This window comes from Neopsephotus bourkii, unplaced genomic scaffold (genome assembly GCF_033783945.1).
Source record: "Neopsephotus bourkii isolate Nb327-2 ecotype Australia unplaced genomic scaffold, CSIRO-AGI_Nbou_v1 NB_533, whole genome shotgun sequence".
In the NCBI taxonomy this organism is placed as follows: Eukaryota; Metazoa; Chordata; class Aves; order Psittaciformes; family Psittacidae; genus Neopsephotus; species Neopsephotus bourkii.
Window position 1 is genome coordinate 879,723 of NW_026901034.1, and position 17,486 is coordinate 897,208.

Genomic DNA, 17,486 nt, shown 5'->3' on the forward strand with positions numbered 1-17,486 from the left:
TTGTCCTGTCACTACAGTCCCTAATGAAGAGTCCCTCCCCAACATCCCTATAGGCCCCCATCAGATACTGGAAGGCTGCTATGAGGTCTCCACGCAGCCTTCTCTTCTCCAGGCTTAACAGCCCCAACTTTCTCAGCCTATCTTCATATGGGAGGTGCTCCAGTCCCCTGCGCATCCTCGTGGCCCTCCTCTGGACTTGTTCCAACAGATCCATGTCCTTTTTATGTTGAGGACACCAGAACTACACACAGTGCTGCAAGCGGGGTCTCATGAGAGCAGAGTAGAGGGGCAGGATCACCTCCTTCAACCTGCTGGTCACGCTCCTTTTGATGCAGCCCAGGATACAGTTGGCTTTCTGGGCTGCAAGCTCACACTGAAGCCGGCTCATGTTCATTTTCTCATCGGCCAACACCCCCAAGTCCTTCTCCACAGGGCTACTCTGAATCTCTTCTCTGTCCAACCTGTAGATGTGCCTGGGATTGCTCCGACCCAGGTCCATCCATCAAATTGATGTCTCTCCAATTTAGAGACAAGGATGTCATGTGCGACAGTGTTGAACACTTTGCACAAATCCAGGTAGATGACATCAACTGCTTTACCGCTGTCCATCAGTTCTGTAGCCCCATCATAAAAGACCACCAAAATTGGTCAGGCAGGATTTCCCCTTAGTGAAGCCATGCTGGCTGTCACCAAGCACCTTGTTGTTTTTCATGTGCCTTAGCATGCCTTCCAGGAGAATGTGCTCCAAGATTTTGCCAGGCACAGAGGTGAGACTGACTGGTCTGTAATTCCCTGGGTCATCCATTTTCCCCTTCTTGAAAATGAGGTTATATTTCCCTTTTTCCAGTCATCAGGAACTTCACCGGACTGCCATGATTTTTCAAATATGATGGCCAGCGGCTTAGCAACTTCATTTGCCAGCTCCTTCAGGACCCGTGGTTCAGTTAAGACCCTATCTGGAAGTAAAAGGGACTTAGAGGGGAAGTTCAGTGATGGGAAACTGTAATATAACAGTGCAGTGCAATGTTAATGTAACAATATTAATATTAATATTAGTCTTAATCTTAAAAAAAATCTTGAAATTAATAAAGCTTTTTATTTATATCCCTATGAAGCCCTTTACAAATTAATGTCTCATTGTATTGGGCTTGTTTATGATCCTGTTTATGGCATTTCCTTCCTCTTTAGGTGTGATATGTAATGTGCTTTGGAGTAATATTTGTGGGCTGACCAGTATTGTGAGCCAGCTACTTTACACCAGCATCTTGCAAGAAGGTGAATACTGCTATTAATGCAGCAGTCACCATCTGTGGTGGAGCTTTATAGCTGAGCAGTCTGAGTGTATCAAGTACTCTGGAGGAAGGGCAGTGCTGCTGATCTCCTTGCACTCACGAAGAGATGCTTTCTTTGAGTCAGGTCTATGTGAAAACATGTCCCCAGTCCATGGTGTGAGCCCTTCCACACAGCTGATGGGTGTAACTGGCTGTTGCAGACAGCATCTGCTCTCCAGTCCCATCTACTGGGTCAGGAGCCCCAACAGTGGCAGGACCTTCAGTTGTGTCTTTGGGCTTGGGAGTAGAGACCTTATGGGGTGATAAATAGGACCCAGGATCATGGAAAGAGCGTGCTTTCTGTGAGTGAAGGAACAGGTCTAGAGTTCCGGTTGTGTGGTATGATGGTTTGAGAAGCTAATCTAGGGCTTTGTTTTGCAGAATCTGAAGTGCAGATGTGTGAAGTGTGAGGCAGAGCTGGCAGCAGACAAAGCTGCTACAGATGCATGGTACAGGACAGAAAGTTCCCGAGATCATAATCAGTGCTTTGTAACTATTGACTCTTTGCAGACTAAAGATGATCTACAAGAAACATTCTTCTTTTTACCAGAAGATTTCTTCTTTTCTAGCCTGTACATGGCTTCCAGGTGTCACCTGGTGGAGGGCAGAACTGGCTGATCGCTTCCAAAACCAGCTATGTCCTCTTCCTGCAGTTCCCTCTGTCCTGCTCAGTCATGTCACTGGTATTAATCCTGATCCTCAGGTACTGTATGGAAATACTTGGACCTCTGGAAATTATTTTTTTTCCCTCATTAGGTCCAGTAAAAGTTGTTATTCTTCTAGTGCTAAGAGGTATTCTTATTTCCTTTAGCTGACGATTAAAGAGTTTGAAAACAGTGCTTTAAGCCTAGATTTCCGCTTAAGTGCATGAGATTACAAAGACATAGCACCTCTTAAAACCAAGTATTAGAATCGTGTGCCTGCCTAGATATGTCTGCAAGAACATTCACTTTGTGCTGTCTATAAGGAGAACGATAATTCACTTATTCGCTTCTCTCAGGTTTGCAAGGGCTCCGTAACAAATGTTCAAGTAAACACAATGTTACAAGAGTTCATTATACTTACTGGGGGGATTTTATTTCTTGAGGGCATCCATCTTTGCCTTTAGGCCTTTAACAGCCAATCCTACCTCAGTGTGAGTATTTAGACAGGGTTTTCACAGAAACACTTCGTATGACCTGAAGCTCCTTAGCTTTTAGGGGAATGTCCTACATATTTATTTCACATATCATCACTAACTTTTGGACAATCATGGTCTTTTCCCAATATTTCTAAATCAACAAAAACCTTGAGACACAATTCCAGGGAATGATGAAAACCCCACTTCTGATTCACAATGAAAATCTTTCTGCAATTTCGACCAGATTTGAGGATTACTATCAGTCTGTGAGTATCAATGCCATGAAAGCTTAGGGGCTTAGCAGTGCACTTAGCAATTTGCCTAAAGGTTTATCCCACTTCCATGGAGGGAAAGGAGGCTTAATGTTGTTGATTTGCAGTCCTTGTAGCTTTCAAGTAGAAGCAAGTGCTATAAAGCAGGCTGACGTACTTGTAGAAGATAAATCTGCTTTACGCTTTTAAGGCATAAAATAAGGCATCATTTAAAACAGTCAGGCCTTTTATGCAAATCCCTTATTAGGGGAATTATAAATCATTAGAAATTGAACAGTTAGATAGCAGGCACTTTCTGGGGGTGGATCTTTGCCTTGATGCCATAGAAAAACTGAAGTCAATTTAAAGACCACATTCCCTTCCCAAGTTCAAATGCTGTGTGCCACCCAGGTTTCCAGGTGTAAATGACACCAAGGCCACTATGTAGCTTGGCTTTTGAACAGATGTGTCTTGCAATTAAACAGAGAGGCTGATTTCTCCAAGCCAGGCTCAATGAGCCAGGCCCTCAGCAGGCAGCAGCAAACCCTGTTCTCTGCCCTGCAGCTTTACAAAGCTGTACCAACTGAGAATGCCCCTAAATGTCATTAAAATACAACCAAAAAGCACCACAGAGAAAACTCAACATTGTAATCCTCTAACTTCATTGGTTTGAAGATTTTATACAAGGCCAGTGATTCCTGCTTGCTTTTTAGATATTTATTAGATATATTTAGATATTTAGATATTGATTTAGAGGTGGTATATACAAAACTAAGTAGACCAAAGATCCTGCACTACGTGTTGAAAAAGCATGCAGGGGATACCTGGTTCTGCTCCAGGTAGCTTACAGTCTGAGACAGAGATCCTGACATGTTGGTGGGACAAATGGGTAGGAGTGGAGGGAGGGGAACATCAGGTAAAATTGCTGCCTGCTTGTGTACTGACTAGCTCTGTGTATGATTTTATGAGCAATTTTATGTTAGCAGTAACTGCAATAACCTCTAAGCACATTGTTAATGTAGGAGTCAATGTCTTGTTTTCACTCGGCTGATCTGTTGTGTTTTCAGTATGTTCTGAACTACAAACAGATTGCTTTTCTCTGACTGTTTTTCTCGGAGGCTTTCTTATTAATGCTACGCATACAGATTATTAACCTGCTGATATGAAGAGTAGCTCATTAAAACCCCAGGTTAGGTTAGGAGTGACTTAATCCCTGTGGAAGTCATTAACTGCAATGTCCCTTGTCAGCAAAAAGAAGATTTCTTCATTTTAGCATAGAAGTACTTTCTCCTGCTAAGCCTTACAATGCAAGCATTAACCTTAGGGATACAGACAACATACGTACGCAGTGTTGATGCTGCTTTTCCTCTGCATGCTTGTTCCATTTCAATCTGGAACTCTTGCTCTCTTTCAGTTGTTCTGGACACTGGGACATTGCCCAAAGGGTGCAATCCCTGATGCTCACCACCTTTTGGTCACCTTCCATAGCATCTCCTTGATCTCCCAACCTATGCAGGTGCCTGCCAGGACAGAGTGAGGGCATGTCAGTATTGGATGGGTGATTGCATCAGGGAGGTTTCAAGGAAGAAGAGGAACCTCCATCTTTAAGTCCAGGGGCATGAGATGTGTTCCTTCTAGTTGCAGAAAAATGTTTTCATTGCACCTCTTGGTGCTTAGGTCCCTCTTGGTGCTCCTTTAGCTAGTTTCCCTGCTGACTTCCAGCACAAGAGTTATGTTTTCTCCTTTGAGACAACAGTACTGATTAAAGGCAGGTCTACACAAAGTCCCGTTCTCTCTTTTTGCTTGAGCAAAGCTCCATTTTATTTATTCATTAATTCAGTTTTGGCTAAGCATAGATAATTCCAGAACTGGGTCCAGGGAGCTAAATTTACCGCAGTGATGTTACTCAAAGATGCCAACACTTCCAAATGGCACAGACTGAACTGACGAAATTTGATGTATGGAAGTGGACTCACAGAAATTACAGCAGTTCTTTCATGTTGTATTTCCAACTTTTGGGATTTCCCTGCTAGAGAACTGATGGAAACTCAATTACCAGAGGAGCTCTACACCTACACACAAGCTTTGAATGCTGCAAACCTTTTTCCAAAGACTGAAATAACCACACAGCAGAGGAGCAATGCACTCCTGGTGCAATTAGACTCTTCCCTGCTGTGGAAAAGCAGCCTCATTGCATCACATGTTGCTTTGTGCACTTTTGGGCAACTAATTCAGGTGTGTGGTGGCCCTAACTCTGTGAATAGTCTCTGAAATGGGAGTGAGAGGTATTTCCAGAGAATTTTTGAGCTGTGAGTCTGTGTTTTACCGTGGGCTCAGCAAGAAGACCAAGCTTCAGAGTTTGAATGCTCTGATGTTATTTCACTGACAAGTGTTGTGGCCTTAGCCCTGCTGAGTGGCTTTATAATCTTACACTGTCTTTTACTACAACTTCTTTCACCTTCAGTGCTAGTGAGAGGCTTGCTCAGAGAACTGTTGCTTACTACCACCACCACAGCTTCTCCCCCAGCTCACTTCAGGACCTTGGCTGTGTGGGCATTGCTTTTGCATGTCTCAGTTTGTAAGGGCTCATAGTATTCTGTGGTTCAGTGCCTCATGGTGTTAGCAATGATGCAGCTTTGATTTGGTGTTATTGCTGGTGTGTTCTTTCTTTCTCCTTTCCTGCTGCATGAGAAGCAGCAATCTGGCAGCTTTAAGCAGTACCTAAGCTGAGTCATGTAATGTTCTGTGGGTGAAGAGCTCAGACTGAGCTTCCTGGAGTGCAGCACATCTTGGCCAGCTGTTAGACCTGATCTACATGATGTTGTACACTCCTAGATTTAGTGTATGGCTTAGGGCTATGCTTTCCTCCTCCAAAGCTTCTGCAGAGCTTGAAAGACTTGATTGTTGTGCAGCTGAAATAGGCATTAGGGAGGGATAAAGCACCCAGCACAGCACCTCCACATCTGCTTCCCCAAAGCAGACACAGCACAAGGAGCAGGTGCCAGCCATAGGTCCAGCAGCTTGATGGTTTGAAATCCAGGCTGAAGCTGTAAAACAGGAGGTCAAAAGGACAAGTTCATCCTGCCCTTTGCTTAGCAAACCTGGTTTATGTCTATCTGAGTTGATGCTCAGCAGCAGGTCTCATATGTCTGGCACCCTGAATCTGCCATGCAGCCTGATGAAGTTATATCAACAGCTTTGGCAAGAGCATGTCATCTGGCTGATGATTCCACATGGACATGACTTGTCTGTGGGTGGGACATTTGTCCTGGGGCTTCATCTATATGCTTTTGTGGACATGAATCTATAACTGCAGCCCCAGAATAGCTGCGTGGCTGTATCTTCATGAGGAGTGTTCAAGGCCAGGGTGGACGGGGCTTGGAGCAACCTGGTCTAGTGGAATGTGTCCGTGCCCCTGGCATGGGTTGGAACTGCATGAGCTTTAAGGTTCCTTCCAATCCAAACCCATCTGGGATTCTGTGAATACAATGCTAATGAACTGGGGTTCATGACAGCAGGCAGCTGAGAGCTTGAGAATAATGCTGCCTAACTCAGGGGCACATGTCAGTGAATCACATCAGACATCAGCCTTGCCTGTGTGTTAGCATCAAGGCCTTTGCTAGAGTGACAATAGTGCTTCCTCTGCTGCTACTCATGTGGTCAGTGGAGCTGAAAAGAAGTTATATAGGCACAGAATGTACAATCTGTCCCTGGAGATAGTGAAGGATGCAGCATCTTTCTCCAAGGGATTTGAGTTTGGTTCCATAACGATAATGCCCAAGCACTGGGAAATACTTTTCATGTGAGGAGATGAGGTCATGGAGTACACAGAAATCCTTCCTGCAGTTCCTGTTTCCCTGATGTGGCTGGGAAGCCATCTAGAAGACTCACTGCAGCTTAAAAGACTCTCTTAGATCATCTGACAGCAAAAGCAATTTCTTTGTTGCTGGAAATGAGAAGGGAATACACTGTAAGCAAGAAGAAGAGATCATGGACTGGGTTGTGTTGCTGTATAACAGTTAAATATTTATGGGTTTGCTGCAGACAGCTCCAGTCTTCTCTAAAATGTGCTTATTCTTGTTTCTGCTCAGTATTTTACAGTACATTTTTGTTCTGCTTTGAGTGTCCTTCCCATAACTGTCTGGCTTTGTCTTGGTAATATTATGTGAAACAAAGCTCTGGGTTTCTTTTTGAAAGCATGGTGCACATTCAATCCTGGCTATGGCACAGACTGGTCTTTTCCTGTGTAGTAGGTAGTAGAAATCTGGATTTGTCTCCAAACAAGTACAAAAAAGGATAGTTGACAAAAAAGAGTAACTACAAATGGGAGGTTATGCACATGCACTCCCTTATTGCTCTTTCTGGTCATGGCAATGTGGATGGAGAGGATGATGTTGGTACTGTAAGAAGCCCTCCTTTCTGACAGCGGAGGTGAGGGGTATAGTAATGGAAATAGCTGTGGTTAAATGATTCTGGCTTTAAAGCCTGTCACAGCATAAATCAAGGTACCCCTGGGGCTCCTGTGGCTACTGCTGGTTGCCTATAGGGCAACCTTGGTTTAGTGCCTTTGCCATCAGACATGAGATTTAGTGCTCTGAGTCTGCAGAGTCTTCCTTTCAGGTAGGTATCAAAGGCTGGACTGCCTCTAAGTCACTCTGCAGTGCGTGAGGAGGGAATTTCTGGGAGACAGATCAGCATTCAGAGATGGTGTATCAGCCAGCCTGGGAGAGGCTTCTTGAACTGCTATGTTTGCAGAGAAGCTTTACAGCTGATGTTGGAGTCATAAGAGAGGAACCAGCCCCGAGGTGAGACCAATACAATTCTCACACCTATGCGCTCTCATTGTGAAACAGTAACAGTAGCACCAAAGTATCGTAAAGATAGTGTCAAAATCACCCAAATTATTTCAACATAAGGGGCATCCCACAGCTGCCTGTGAAGGGTTGCTCTGCATTAGATGTCAAATAGGGCTCATCTAAATATTATAGCAACTGACTTGATGCAGTTCCCTCCTACATGAATGGGCGAAGTTGCTTTCTTCTACTTTTCCCTGTGCACTGTGTAGAAAGGCAGTGTGGGGAGTTATACACTGGCACATTTTAGCTGGAGTGGACAAAACAGAGGCTGTCATACTGCAGCCATCTATGACTGCTTTCTTAATTGTGACAAGAAGGATTTTCTAGGAGAAATAAGACTTTCCAAGCTTCATTTCCTGTTACTTCTTGAAATCACATCCAGGTTGGCTGCTGGAAAATAGTCTGACAGATCACAGACTTTGATTCCTAGCAGTGGCCAGATCCTTGCTCCAGCGGGAGGAGAGGCTGACCGCGTGGCAGTATACCTGGGGTCACCATTGATCCACAGCCTGTACCATGGTTCTTCCTGAAGGTTAGCTTTTTACCTTGGATTTCTCAGTGTGCATCCTCTGTGTCCTAGTTGGAGCTGGAGCATTATAATGAAGGTCTCCATGAAAATGTAGGCTGGAGTCTGACTATGTATGTCCCTTCCCTTTTCCTTCTTCTGAAAAGCTCGGAGACTTGAGGTTTGGTTTGAAGCAGCTTGAATCAACAGGACACTGGGGTCTTGCTGCATTCCTACTTTGTAGGGCTTGTCTGTGCTCACTGTGTTTTGCCAGTGTTGCATGCAGGAGCTGGCAGCAAACATTGGAGACAGTGAAGATCTGATTTTTTAAATCAGTGATTTCTTATTTTTCCTCTGATGATATTTTCCAAGTGTAATATCACAGTGGAGGCTGGTGAATTAATCACAGGACAAAATGGACAAATCCACTGAGAGATGTCAAAGCTCTTGGTTTGGTGTAGTCATGTTGACTGAAATTGGGTGAAAAGCAAGATCCCCTGTTCTGCTTTTAGGCAAACATCTGGTGAAGCACAGAAAATAAAGGAAGGAGGAAACACAAAAAGTTACTGAAGCAGAAAGGCAGATGTCAGACAGGGTTTAATATGATTAAAATTAATTTCATTTTCTAGGTGTTGTTTTTAAACATTTGTAGGATGTTACAAAGTGCCTATTATCTGCTGAGCAGTGGAAGAAGGAAATATTTTGCATAATTATGCAATTGAACAGCATTATTACCCTCATAATTTAGAATGGATGCTTCATCAGGCAGTTAGTCCACTTTCTATCCATAATACAAGTCCTGATGAGGCCATCTTGAAATGGAGTTCCTTTTTTTCCTTTTTAAAAAGGTCTGTCCCCATGAGGTGGGGGCAGATTAATGACTGCTGGGAATCAAAGTAGAGTCTTTAAAATAGTGAAGCTACTCTGAGATGCACCACCTGAACTTATGTCTCCAAAGTGAACTTTTTAGATTTATTTCAGTCTTGGAATGAATCCTGCTCACTGTGAACTCTAGCTAAATGCACCTGTACTTCTGGAATGTTCAATGTTGGCGTAGATGTGAACATCACTTCTTCCCATACCAGAACTTGAGGAACGTGACTTCCCAAAGCCACGTGTGTTCCCAGACTGTGCCCATGCTTACTGAGCATGCAGTCACAGCCAGTTCTCATGAGTGACACATCCTTAAACTGGCAGTTGTACAAGTTGCTTGCTTGGCTGTGCAGAAAATGGATGAGAAACAAAATAAGGTGCTGAAAGTGGGAAACACTTCACTTCCGTAAAGCTGTGACCTAAATGAGGGAGTCTTTTTGCCTATCCATGAGTATATGGCAAAATAAGACTTACGGATATGTGTCACTTGTGGTGACATGAGCACAAGAAAAATGTCCTATTTTGGTTGCAGGCAAATTCTTTCCCTTCCATTTCATTAGCTAATTAGAGCATTCCTTTAACAAAGCCCTTTTCTGTGGATGCTCAATGCAGTCTTAGAGAATCAAGGTCTGCTCAGCCTGATCCTGCAGTGCCTTTCACATGTGACTCGTGTTCATGTCATTGGGTGCTCTGCACATTGGCGAGTCACTGGGTTGGACCCTGGGAATGTTCAGGGTCTCCAGAAATAGTTCCAGATTCATGTTTTTGGTATATCACTTAATTGGAGCTAACGGTATGGTTGTAAGAAAGCAAATGATAGATGAACAATTATGGACTGATGAGCTTAATCCATTTATGTCCTTTCTAGCCATAAAATACTATCTTTTCTCCTTGCCCTATTTTGAGAGATCAAGACAACATACAGGTAAGAGATGTCCTTTGTGCATTTCAGGCAGTGGAGAAGATGTTTGCAGTGCCAAATGGATTTTACTGGCAGACAGTTCAAACTGATGACAAATACTTCCCTACTAGCAGCAACATTAAGACTTGCAGAGATACAGACACCAAGGTAAAAGAAAAACCAACCCAAGCCACTCCTTTCTGACTTATGGGAAGACTTATGTGGGAAGATGAGAGATGATTAAGTGGCCTGAAATATTTTAATCTTGAGGTTTGGTACAAATACTGATCTTGAAGTATTTCTCACTCAGACCTAAATATATCAGATGAGTATTTTGTGTCATCAGTATTGATGTGCTGATTGCTCTGAGCCACAGAAGATTAAACTATGAAATGAGGAGGTTGAAGAAATTGCTACCAGCTAGGGTGCAAATCAGTAACGGGAGACAGAATTTTGATAGCCTAAACCCACTTGACTGTAAGCCAATATATAACACAACTTACCTAAAACTTGTGCTCAGAAATGTTCAAAAAAACTGATTCTGAAGCTTCTGGTACCACCTGACCTATAGTAACTGTGTGTATTCTATGAACAAGTAGGATGCAGTTCTACTTGGTTTACCACAGAAGAGGTTAGGATAACTTAGGTCATATTTAGGAGTACATCCCAAAATGCACTGGACCTCCAACCACAATAACTTGTTAACTGTAGTAACTTACCTTTCTTAGCTCTTGTGCAACACCAAACAGCATGTTTGATCTTTCCTGTTAGTGTTGATTCAGGAAGATGCACATACATGAAGTTCCCTCTCAACACTTAACAGTTCATGCCTGAGCCATTGCTGAGATGTACCAGGCTTGCTCCTGGAAGGTGCTTGAGGTCCACATATAAGAGCTGAGGATACCTTGTGCACAGCTGGAAAATGCCTTATGCCTTTGTTACAGTTCCTCAATGTGCCTCAGGAGTGCTGAAGTGGGTCTGTACAGGCCTTTCACAGCAAGGGCAGGGTGCTCTGTAAGGGAAGGCTATCTGGGAGCAGAGAGTGCAGTCCCATAGTATCTAAGCAAGAAAAACAGAGCAGGTCCAGCAGCTGTAACCAGGCTTAGCCAAAGAGTCCACAGTGACAAGCTCAAACCAGAAAGCCTGTGGGTTAGGGTAACAGCCAGAATTAGTGACCTGTGACACAAGAAGGATGTGGAGCTATTGGAGCGAGTCCAGAGGAGGCCATGGAGATGCTGCAAGGGCTGAAGCAGCTCTGCTCTGGAGCCAGGCTGAGAGAGCTGGGCTGGTTCAGCCTGAAGAAGATTCCAGGGAGACCTTAGAGCAGCTCCCAGTGCCTACAGGGGCTACGAGAAACCTGGGGAGGACTTTGGACAAGGGCCTGTAGGGACAGGACAAGGGGCAATGGCTTCAACCTGACAGAGGGGAGACTGAGATGAGCTCTTAGGCAGAAGTTCTTCCCTGTGAGGGTGCTGAGGCGCTGGCACAGGGTGCCCAGAGAAGCTGTGGCTGCCCCATCCCTGGCAGTGTTCAAGGCCAGGTTGGATGGGGCTTGGAGCAGCCTGGTCTAGTGGAAGGTGTCCCTGCCTGTGGCAGGGGGTTGGAACTGGATGAGCTTTAAGGTTCCTTCAACCCAAACCAGCCTGTGATCCTATGAGACTGGGCCAAGGCATACCTGCAGCAAAGCTCAGCAGAGGCCAAAGGCAAGTACCTGATGCCAAAGCAGAGGCAGCCGGGCTGGTGCTGAAACTGTGCAGTGCTGGAGAGCTGCATTAGCAGAGCTGGCCCTAAGCCCAGGCAGCCGAGCCCCAGGGACTCAAAGCAGCCACAGAAAAATTTGTCCTTGCTGGCTGTTGAATATTGGGTTAATAGCAGGAGAGCTTGAGCTAGACAAACATAAAGAAATAGAGCTTTTATTCCTAATTAGACCACTTTCTTATGATTCAAATAAATTTATATCCTCATTTATCATGATTCTATAAGCCTTATAACGTGATTATGGGGGAGTAGCATTTCATTTAAAGTGTCCAATGGTGATGAATTCATTTGGCATTCACCACAGCCATAAAGCTTGCTGCTGGGGAGAGCGTTGAGTTGTCTTCTATCTGGGGGACCATGCACATGTTTGAAGCCATTACAATCACACTTGTCTGATCTACAGCTGGACAATTTATTATCCATAGCACCACACAACTTCCTGTCATAAGGAGTTTGCTTCTTGAAAGAATATTTCTTCTCATGAAAAAGTAATAATAATTTGCTTCCTTTTGGGTATAGACATTCAGTCTGTTTTGGTGTATGTTTTCCTGCAGACCAGGATGGACTGAATTGCATTGGTCTGGTAAAGAAGATTTCAAAATATAAATGTGGTACAGAACCAGTGATGTGTCTGCCTTTTAATTTTGTATTTTTAAATGTTGGTTTTGACATTTTTATGTAGGTATAAAGAAACAACCAGTTGGTCTATTATTATTTAACTGTATTTCTGTATTATGTGAAGTTTGACAGCAGGAGGGCTGCGCTTCAGGCTCTGCCCCAGAGAACTTGCAGTTTTTTTACTAGTAGGTTTATGTGACAAAAGGCACAGTCATATCAGCAGAAATAGTCAATCATAAGTATCATAACTATCTGTAATTCAGTCTGAAGCTGAATTGCGTGTGAACATAAAAGAAAGCCTCTTTGTAGCTCTTACAATGTGAATAAAGCATGGGAATTAAAGGTGAGCAGAAGAGATACAGCTGTATGGTTGTTGAGGGCTTGGAAGCATTTAATTCACTTTTCCAATGTGCTCTTGCTCTTCAGGTTGCCATGGTGTTCCTGTTTGAAAGGCTCTTTCAAAGTCCCCTGGCTACCCATCACATGTTGCAGCTGGTACTCAGTGCGGGTCTGGATACCTGTGGACTCCACCTGCTCTGTCCTCAGCAGGAAGTGCTGCTCTCCTGCTCAGGTGAGGTCTGGTTTTCCTTCAGAAAACTGAGGTGGAGGCAAAGATCTGTGAATGTATGAAGGTGAAGAGTGATGTGATGCTGTGAACACGGGGAAGAGGGTATCAGATTTACAAGTGTTGCTTTATCAATTCCCATCTCTTTCTCAAAAGAAATGATAGAAGATTCTGGGCTGATTCTTTCTTTCTGTTCCCAGTATTGAATATCCAGGATTTGAATTTTTAAGTCTTGATATATTTTTGTGTCTCAAACAACTTCAGTTATGTTCACTTGCAGTGATCTTTCCCAGATTGCAGTGCCTTGTGTTCCAGGGTTACTTGTGTGAGTTAAATATACTATATTAGCCCCCAGTGACTTTCCTGACTGTTCTAACTGCAGAAAATCCAGCCTTCCCTTCCACAATTTCCCCCATCCTGTTGTCCATGGGACTTAAGAAACATGGCAAAAGCAGTGATTTAGCTGTCCTGTAATTGCATTGGCTGACAAACTGTCACCAAAATATCATATTTGGGAAGAGAAGCCGGTCTGAGATGGGAGACCAGCAAGATAAGGTAAGCAGAAATTATATTGGTCTCTGAACTCAAATCACTGAGTCTTTAACATTAGACTCCAGTGTTTTCACACACTGCCATGCACCACTCAGGTCTTTATTGTTTTTCCATTTCTAAAACAGAGTTAATGATGTCTTTCTTAAAGCATGTCCAGAATATTATTAGTAGCTAATGCAATAGAACTGTAGAGCAACAGATGTTACATTAGCTGCTAAGTATAGAGATTGCCTGTGTTCTAGCATGGTTTGTACTTCCTTTTAAGCCAAGAAGTTCTCCTGGCAGGTTTTTGTTTGACACCATCACAAATACAGGCAAACTATTTCTCTTGGGGAAAGGTATAGGCAGGCTGAGAGAAATGGGCTTCCTTTTCCTCAGGCAGAAGGTGAGTGAAGACCAGTTTAACCAGAGAAAAACTCTCCTGTCTCCCTACTCCCTTTTTACATTTGAAAACAACAAGAGCAGACTGCCTTAGAAATGGGCTTGCAGTTGGGGTTGGCTCAGTGCTGCTTAATGCATTCATACTGATAGCTGGAGAAATTAAGGAGTCCAGAAATGAATAAGAAAACCATAAAATCAGCAGTCATTAGGAGATGAGAGGCAGCAGATCTGCTTCAATGATCTGTACCATGCACCATTATTTAGGAACATTTTGTATGAAGAGACAATTCATTTGAGCTGAGAACTGCTTATGTGAGTTTGTAGATTACATCTGTCTCCTTAGCTTGAAAACTTTAAAATTATTATTTTAAATATATACAGCCAGTTTCTCTGTTATCTACCTACTCTGTTACCTGTTATCTACCTACTCTGGAGACTTATGTTCTGGATTCTGAGGAATTTGAAATTGAAATTGAAAATGGTTTTAATCCTCTGGGAAAAAAAGACACACCTGGCATCTTTTTCTGACATCTGCAGTAAGAACTGAAGAGGAGCCAAATTTCCTGTTTCTGGGGTTACTTACTGGGCCCCAACTATGCTGACAGTAGACATAGAGAAAGGCTTGCCTGAGATGTAAGGAAGAGTTGTTATAGGAAATAAAGGAAGCCTCAGCACAAGTCCCGGCAGGGGAATAAAGGAACCCAATCAAATATTTGCCTGGATATGTCATCTGACATAGTACAAAATCTGTATTGGAGGCAGAAGGAAATAATCTAGAAAAGAAGTCTGCAGATTTCCAGTTTGTGATCCCCTTCCCAGTTTTCTCATGTCAGATAAACATCACAGAAAATATCTCTCTTTGGAGGCTTGTGTTCTTGTTTTTTCTTGCCCTCAATCCCCTGGCTTCCTCATGGGAATGAACAACCGCCTGTACAAGAAGTTACTGCTGACTTCTAGGGTATTAGCTGCTCCATAGTAAAGAACCTGCACAATCCTTGCCATGGCAAATCTGAGGCAACCAGCTCTTCTTTCTTTAACAGACTACCTTGAATAATCTCAGATTTACTGCTGTGTAAAAACATCCAGCTGGTTGCCAGCGTGTCACCCACAGGATAGGTAACTAGTAGGTTTAAGTCCACTTATAACAGATCTGAAAAGAGCATTTGAGTGGAATGAACAGCCTCAGGATGGGTTGTTCCGTGTTGTAGTCACATATATGTCTGTCTTTCACAGGAAAGCTGTCTTCTTCTTGTACTTCAAAGACAAGCAAGGTTCAACCAGTGGTGGCATTGGGTGTGAGAGGGCCTGAAGCATGCAGCAACTTGCAGGCCCCACAGCTGGCCAGCATGACGGACTGCAGCTCCATCAGTGCCATCTACTGCAGAAGCCCAGAGGATCCTCTCATCCACCTGCCCCTCCTGGACAGCTATGCACAAAGGGAGCTCTGCCTCTGGTTTGGAGGGAGGGCTGCTGCATCAGCACTGCATGCTGGTGTCCTGCGTACAGATTCCCAGTGCGACAGAGCAAGGTGATGGCCTGCATGGTTTTGAACCATGGTGGTTTCCGTAGGTGAAGTGTGACATGGAGGCCAGACAGGCACCCAGCTAGTCATGCTCTGTCTTTACCAGCCTTTACCCATGCCAGCATGGGTGGCATGGTGTAGTGGGAGGTGTCCCTGCCCATGGCAGGGGGGTTGGAACTAGATGATCTTAAGGTCCTTTCCAACCCTAACTATTCTATGATTCTATGATTCTGCTAAAGGTCTCAGTGAACAAGAGTGCAGGGTGGGAGCAATCTACCTACTTTTATAGTTCCAAACCAGTTACTACTCTGTGCAGACGTCCCTCTCTCACAGGACATTCTCTTCTGCAGCACCTAATACGTGTGTCAAGGTGTCAGATGTGAGGCTCTTGCAGTTGCTCCCCACTACTTGTTTCCTGGTATCTAGGCATGTAATTAATACCCTTGCAGCATCTGCTCTTGTGCCTCCTGTCCCATATCCAGCTGATCAGACTGATTTTAAACCTCCTCCAGCTGTGCCTGGTGCTGGGGAAGGGCTGCAGGGTGTTAAAGTTCCCTTTTCATCCTTGTTACTGGGTGCCATGTGGCACACTGGGTCAGTGGCAACAAGCTAGAGGTGAGGGAATCCACAGCCCATTGATGCTCTCTGCAGAGTGGCAAAGTACATCCATGTAGAATTAACTTGATGCTCATGGAGGGATTGTGTGTCAGAGTTCAGTTCTGATGAGTCATGAACTTTCATCATTTTGACTTTAAATATTTGAAAAAAATAAATTCAACAAAGTTTCATTTTCTTTATTTATTTGTTCATTTTCCTTAGGGGGGCTTTTATCATCTTACAAAGATGATGAACTCTGCTCATCTGGTATATCTTAGCCATTCCAGAGTACCACTACATTTTAAGTAATGCACTTATCTTTCTCTTAATGCTGGTGATTTGGTCCATTGGGAGACAAGGTACAAACTGCAACTCAGATTGCAGTTTTCAGATTATACTTGCAAATGCCATGGTCTCCTGGGAGTGAAAAAGCAGGATGTATTCCAGCCAGCTCAGTGGTGTCAAAGGATGAGGAAGGCAGCTTTGCCTGAGCAGCCTGTGCTTCCCAGACGCAGCCAGTTTCACACACTGCAGTCTGAGTTGTTGTCAGCTCCTGGCTTTCAGAACCACACCTTATGTTCACTGTGCTGTGATTTGTGCTTTCGGATATGCAGGGGTGTTGTGGAGGTTTCATCTCTGCCAGACTTGGTTGTGCATGTTGTCCAACAGCAACCTTTAAAACTGGCTGAACTTGGGCTAAAGAACCAAAAGTGAGTAGCAACTATGATGTATCTGTGGGTAGGAAAAGTTCTGGTGATGTGACCTGACACATTACTCAGTCCCCAGATTTCTTTGCCAAGCTGGCTACTCTGCATTAGCTATTTTTAACTGAACACCAAGAGCCTTGGGGGGAATAATAGAAAAAGATGTTTAGTCAGAGAGACCTTGAGGCAGGTCATGTTATGGTCAAGGGATTGAAATGGCTTTTCCAGTAAAGTAGCTTTACCAAAGAAGCTCTGTGGCCCTGGGTTTGTTGCAGAAAGTAGGTTTGAGTCAGAACCTGGTGTAACAGCTTTTAATATTTATTGCTTTTCTTTAGCTCACATAGCCCTTTATCAACTAGGGCAGAAGCAGATGAAGAACAGGTTGATCTCCAGGGCATGGTGCTGTCTCAACCTCTAGCAATGCTTGTCTCAAGTACCAAAGGTCAGTGTTAAGGAATGAATTGTGAGGTGTTATGGTTCTCTGACAATATTACCTTACTGCAGTGCACCTGTGTCAGGACATTCTGCCCCACTGGATTGCTCAGTACTGTAACCTGACCAATTCTAGAGGCAGAAATGAATTTCTAGTGAAACACTGCTTCCTAAAATGAAGTGACAGAATGAGCATTATCAGCTCATTCTCCTTGTGGGAGGAGCTGCTGGAGTCCTGTAGGCTGCTTAGCTTTCACTGAAAGGTAAAAAAAGAGAAAACAAGACAACACCCCATGGGAAATCTCTGCACACAGGGACCTGATCTGCAAAGAAACAGTGATGTGAAAGACCTATCAGTGCCCTTAAACTGCATGTTTATCTGATTAGAGATCACCTACCTCTACTGGTTGAAGAGTTGCTGTTGAGAGGATGAAATGGTTAAGACTTCATTTAGGGCAAGACTGACCACAATCACAAAGGAAAGTACTTCACAGGGCTGATATTAACTGGCTATCACTTG

At 43.8% G+C, this 17,486-nt stretch overlaps 1 protein-coding gene across 6 annotated transcripts in view; it reads left to right on the forward strand.

Annotated features, from left to right (window-relative positions):
* The window catches only part of DNAAF8 (dynein axonemal assembly factor 8), a 96,581-nt gene that overhangs the window by 39,561 nt on the left and 39,534 nt on the right, over positions 1 to 17,486 (forward strand). For 5 of the 6 annotated variants that reach the window (XM_061350664.1, XM_061350662.1, XM_061350663.1 and 2 more), the window contains 4 exons: positions 9,889 to 10,005; positions 12,640 to 12,784; positions 14,945 to 15,239; positions 16,870 to 16,976. In XM_061350664.1, the coding sequence (XP_061206648.1) occupies positions 9,889 to 10,005; positions 12,640 to 12,784; positions 14,945 to 15,239; positions 16,870 to 16,976 (664 nt within the window). The remainder of the gene's footprint in view (positions 1 to 9,888; positions 10,006 to 12,639; positions 12,785 to 14,944; positions 15,240 to 16,869; positions 16,977 to 17,486) is intronic. The other variant, XM_061350665.1, reaches the window with a different exon arrangement.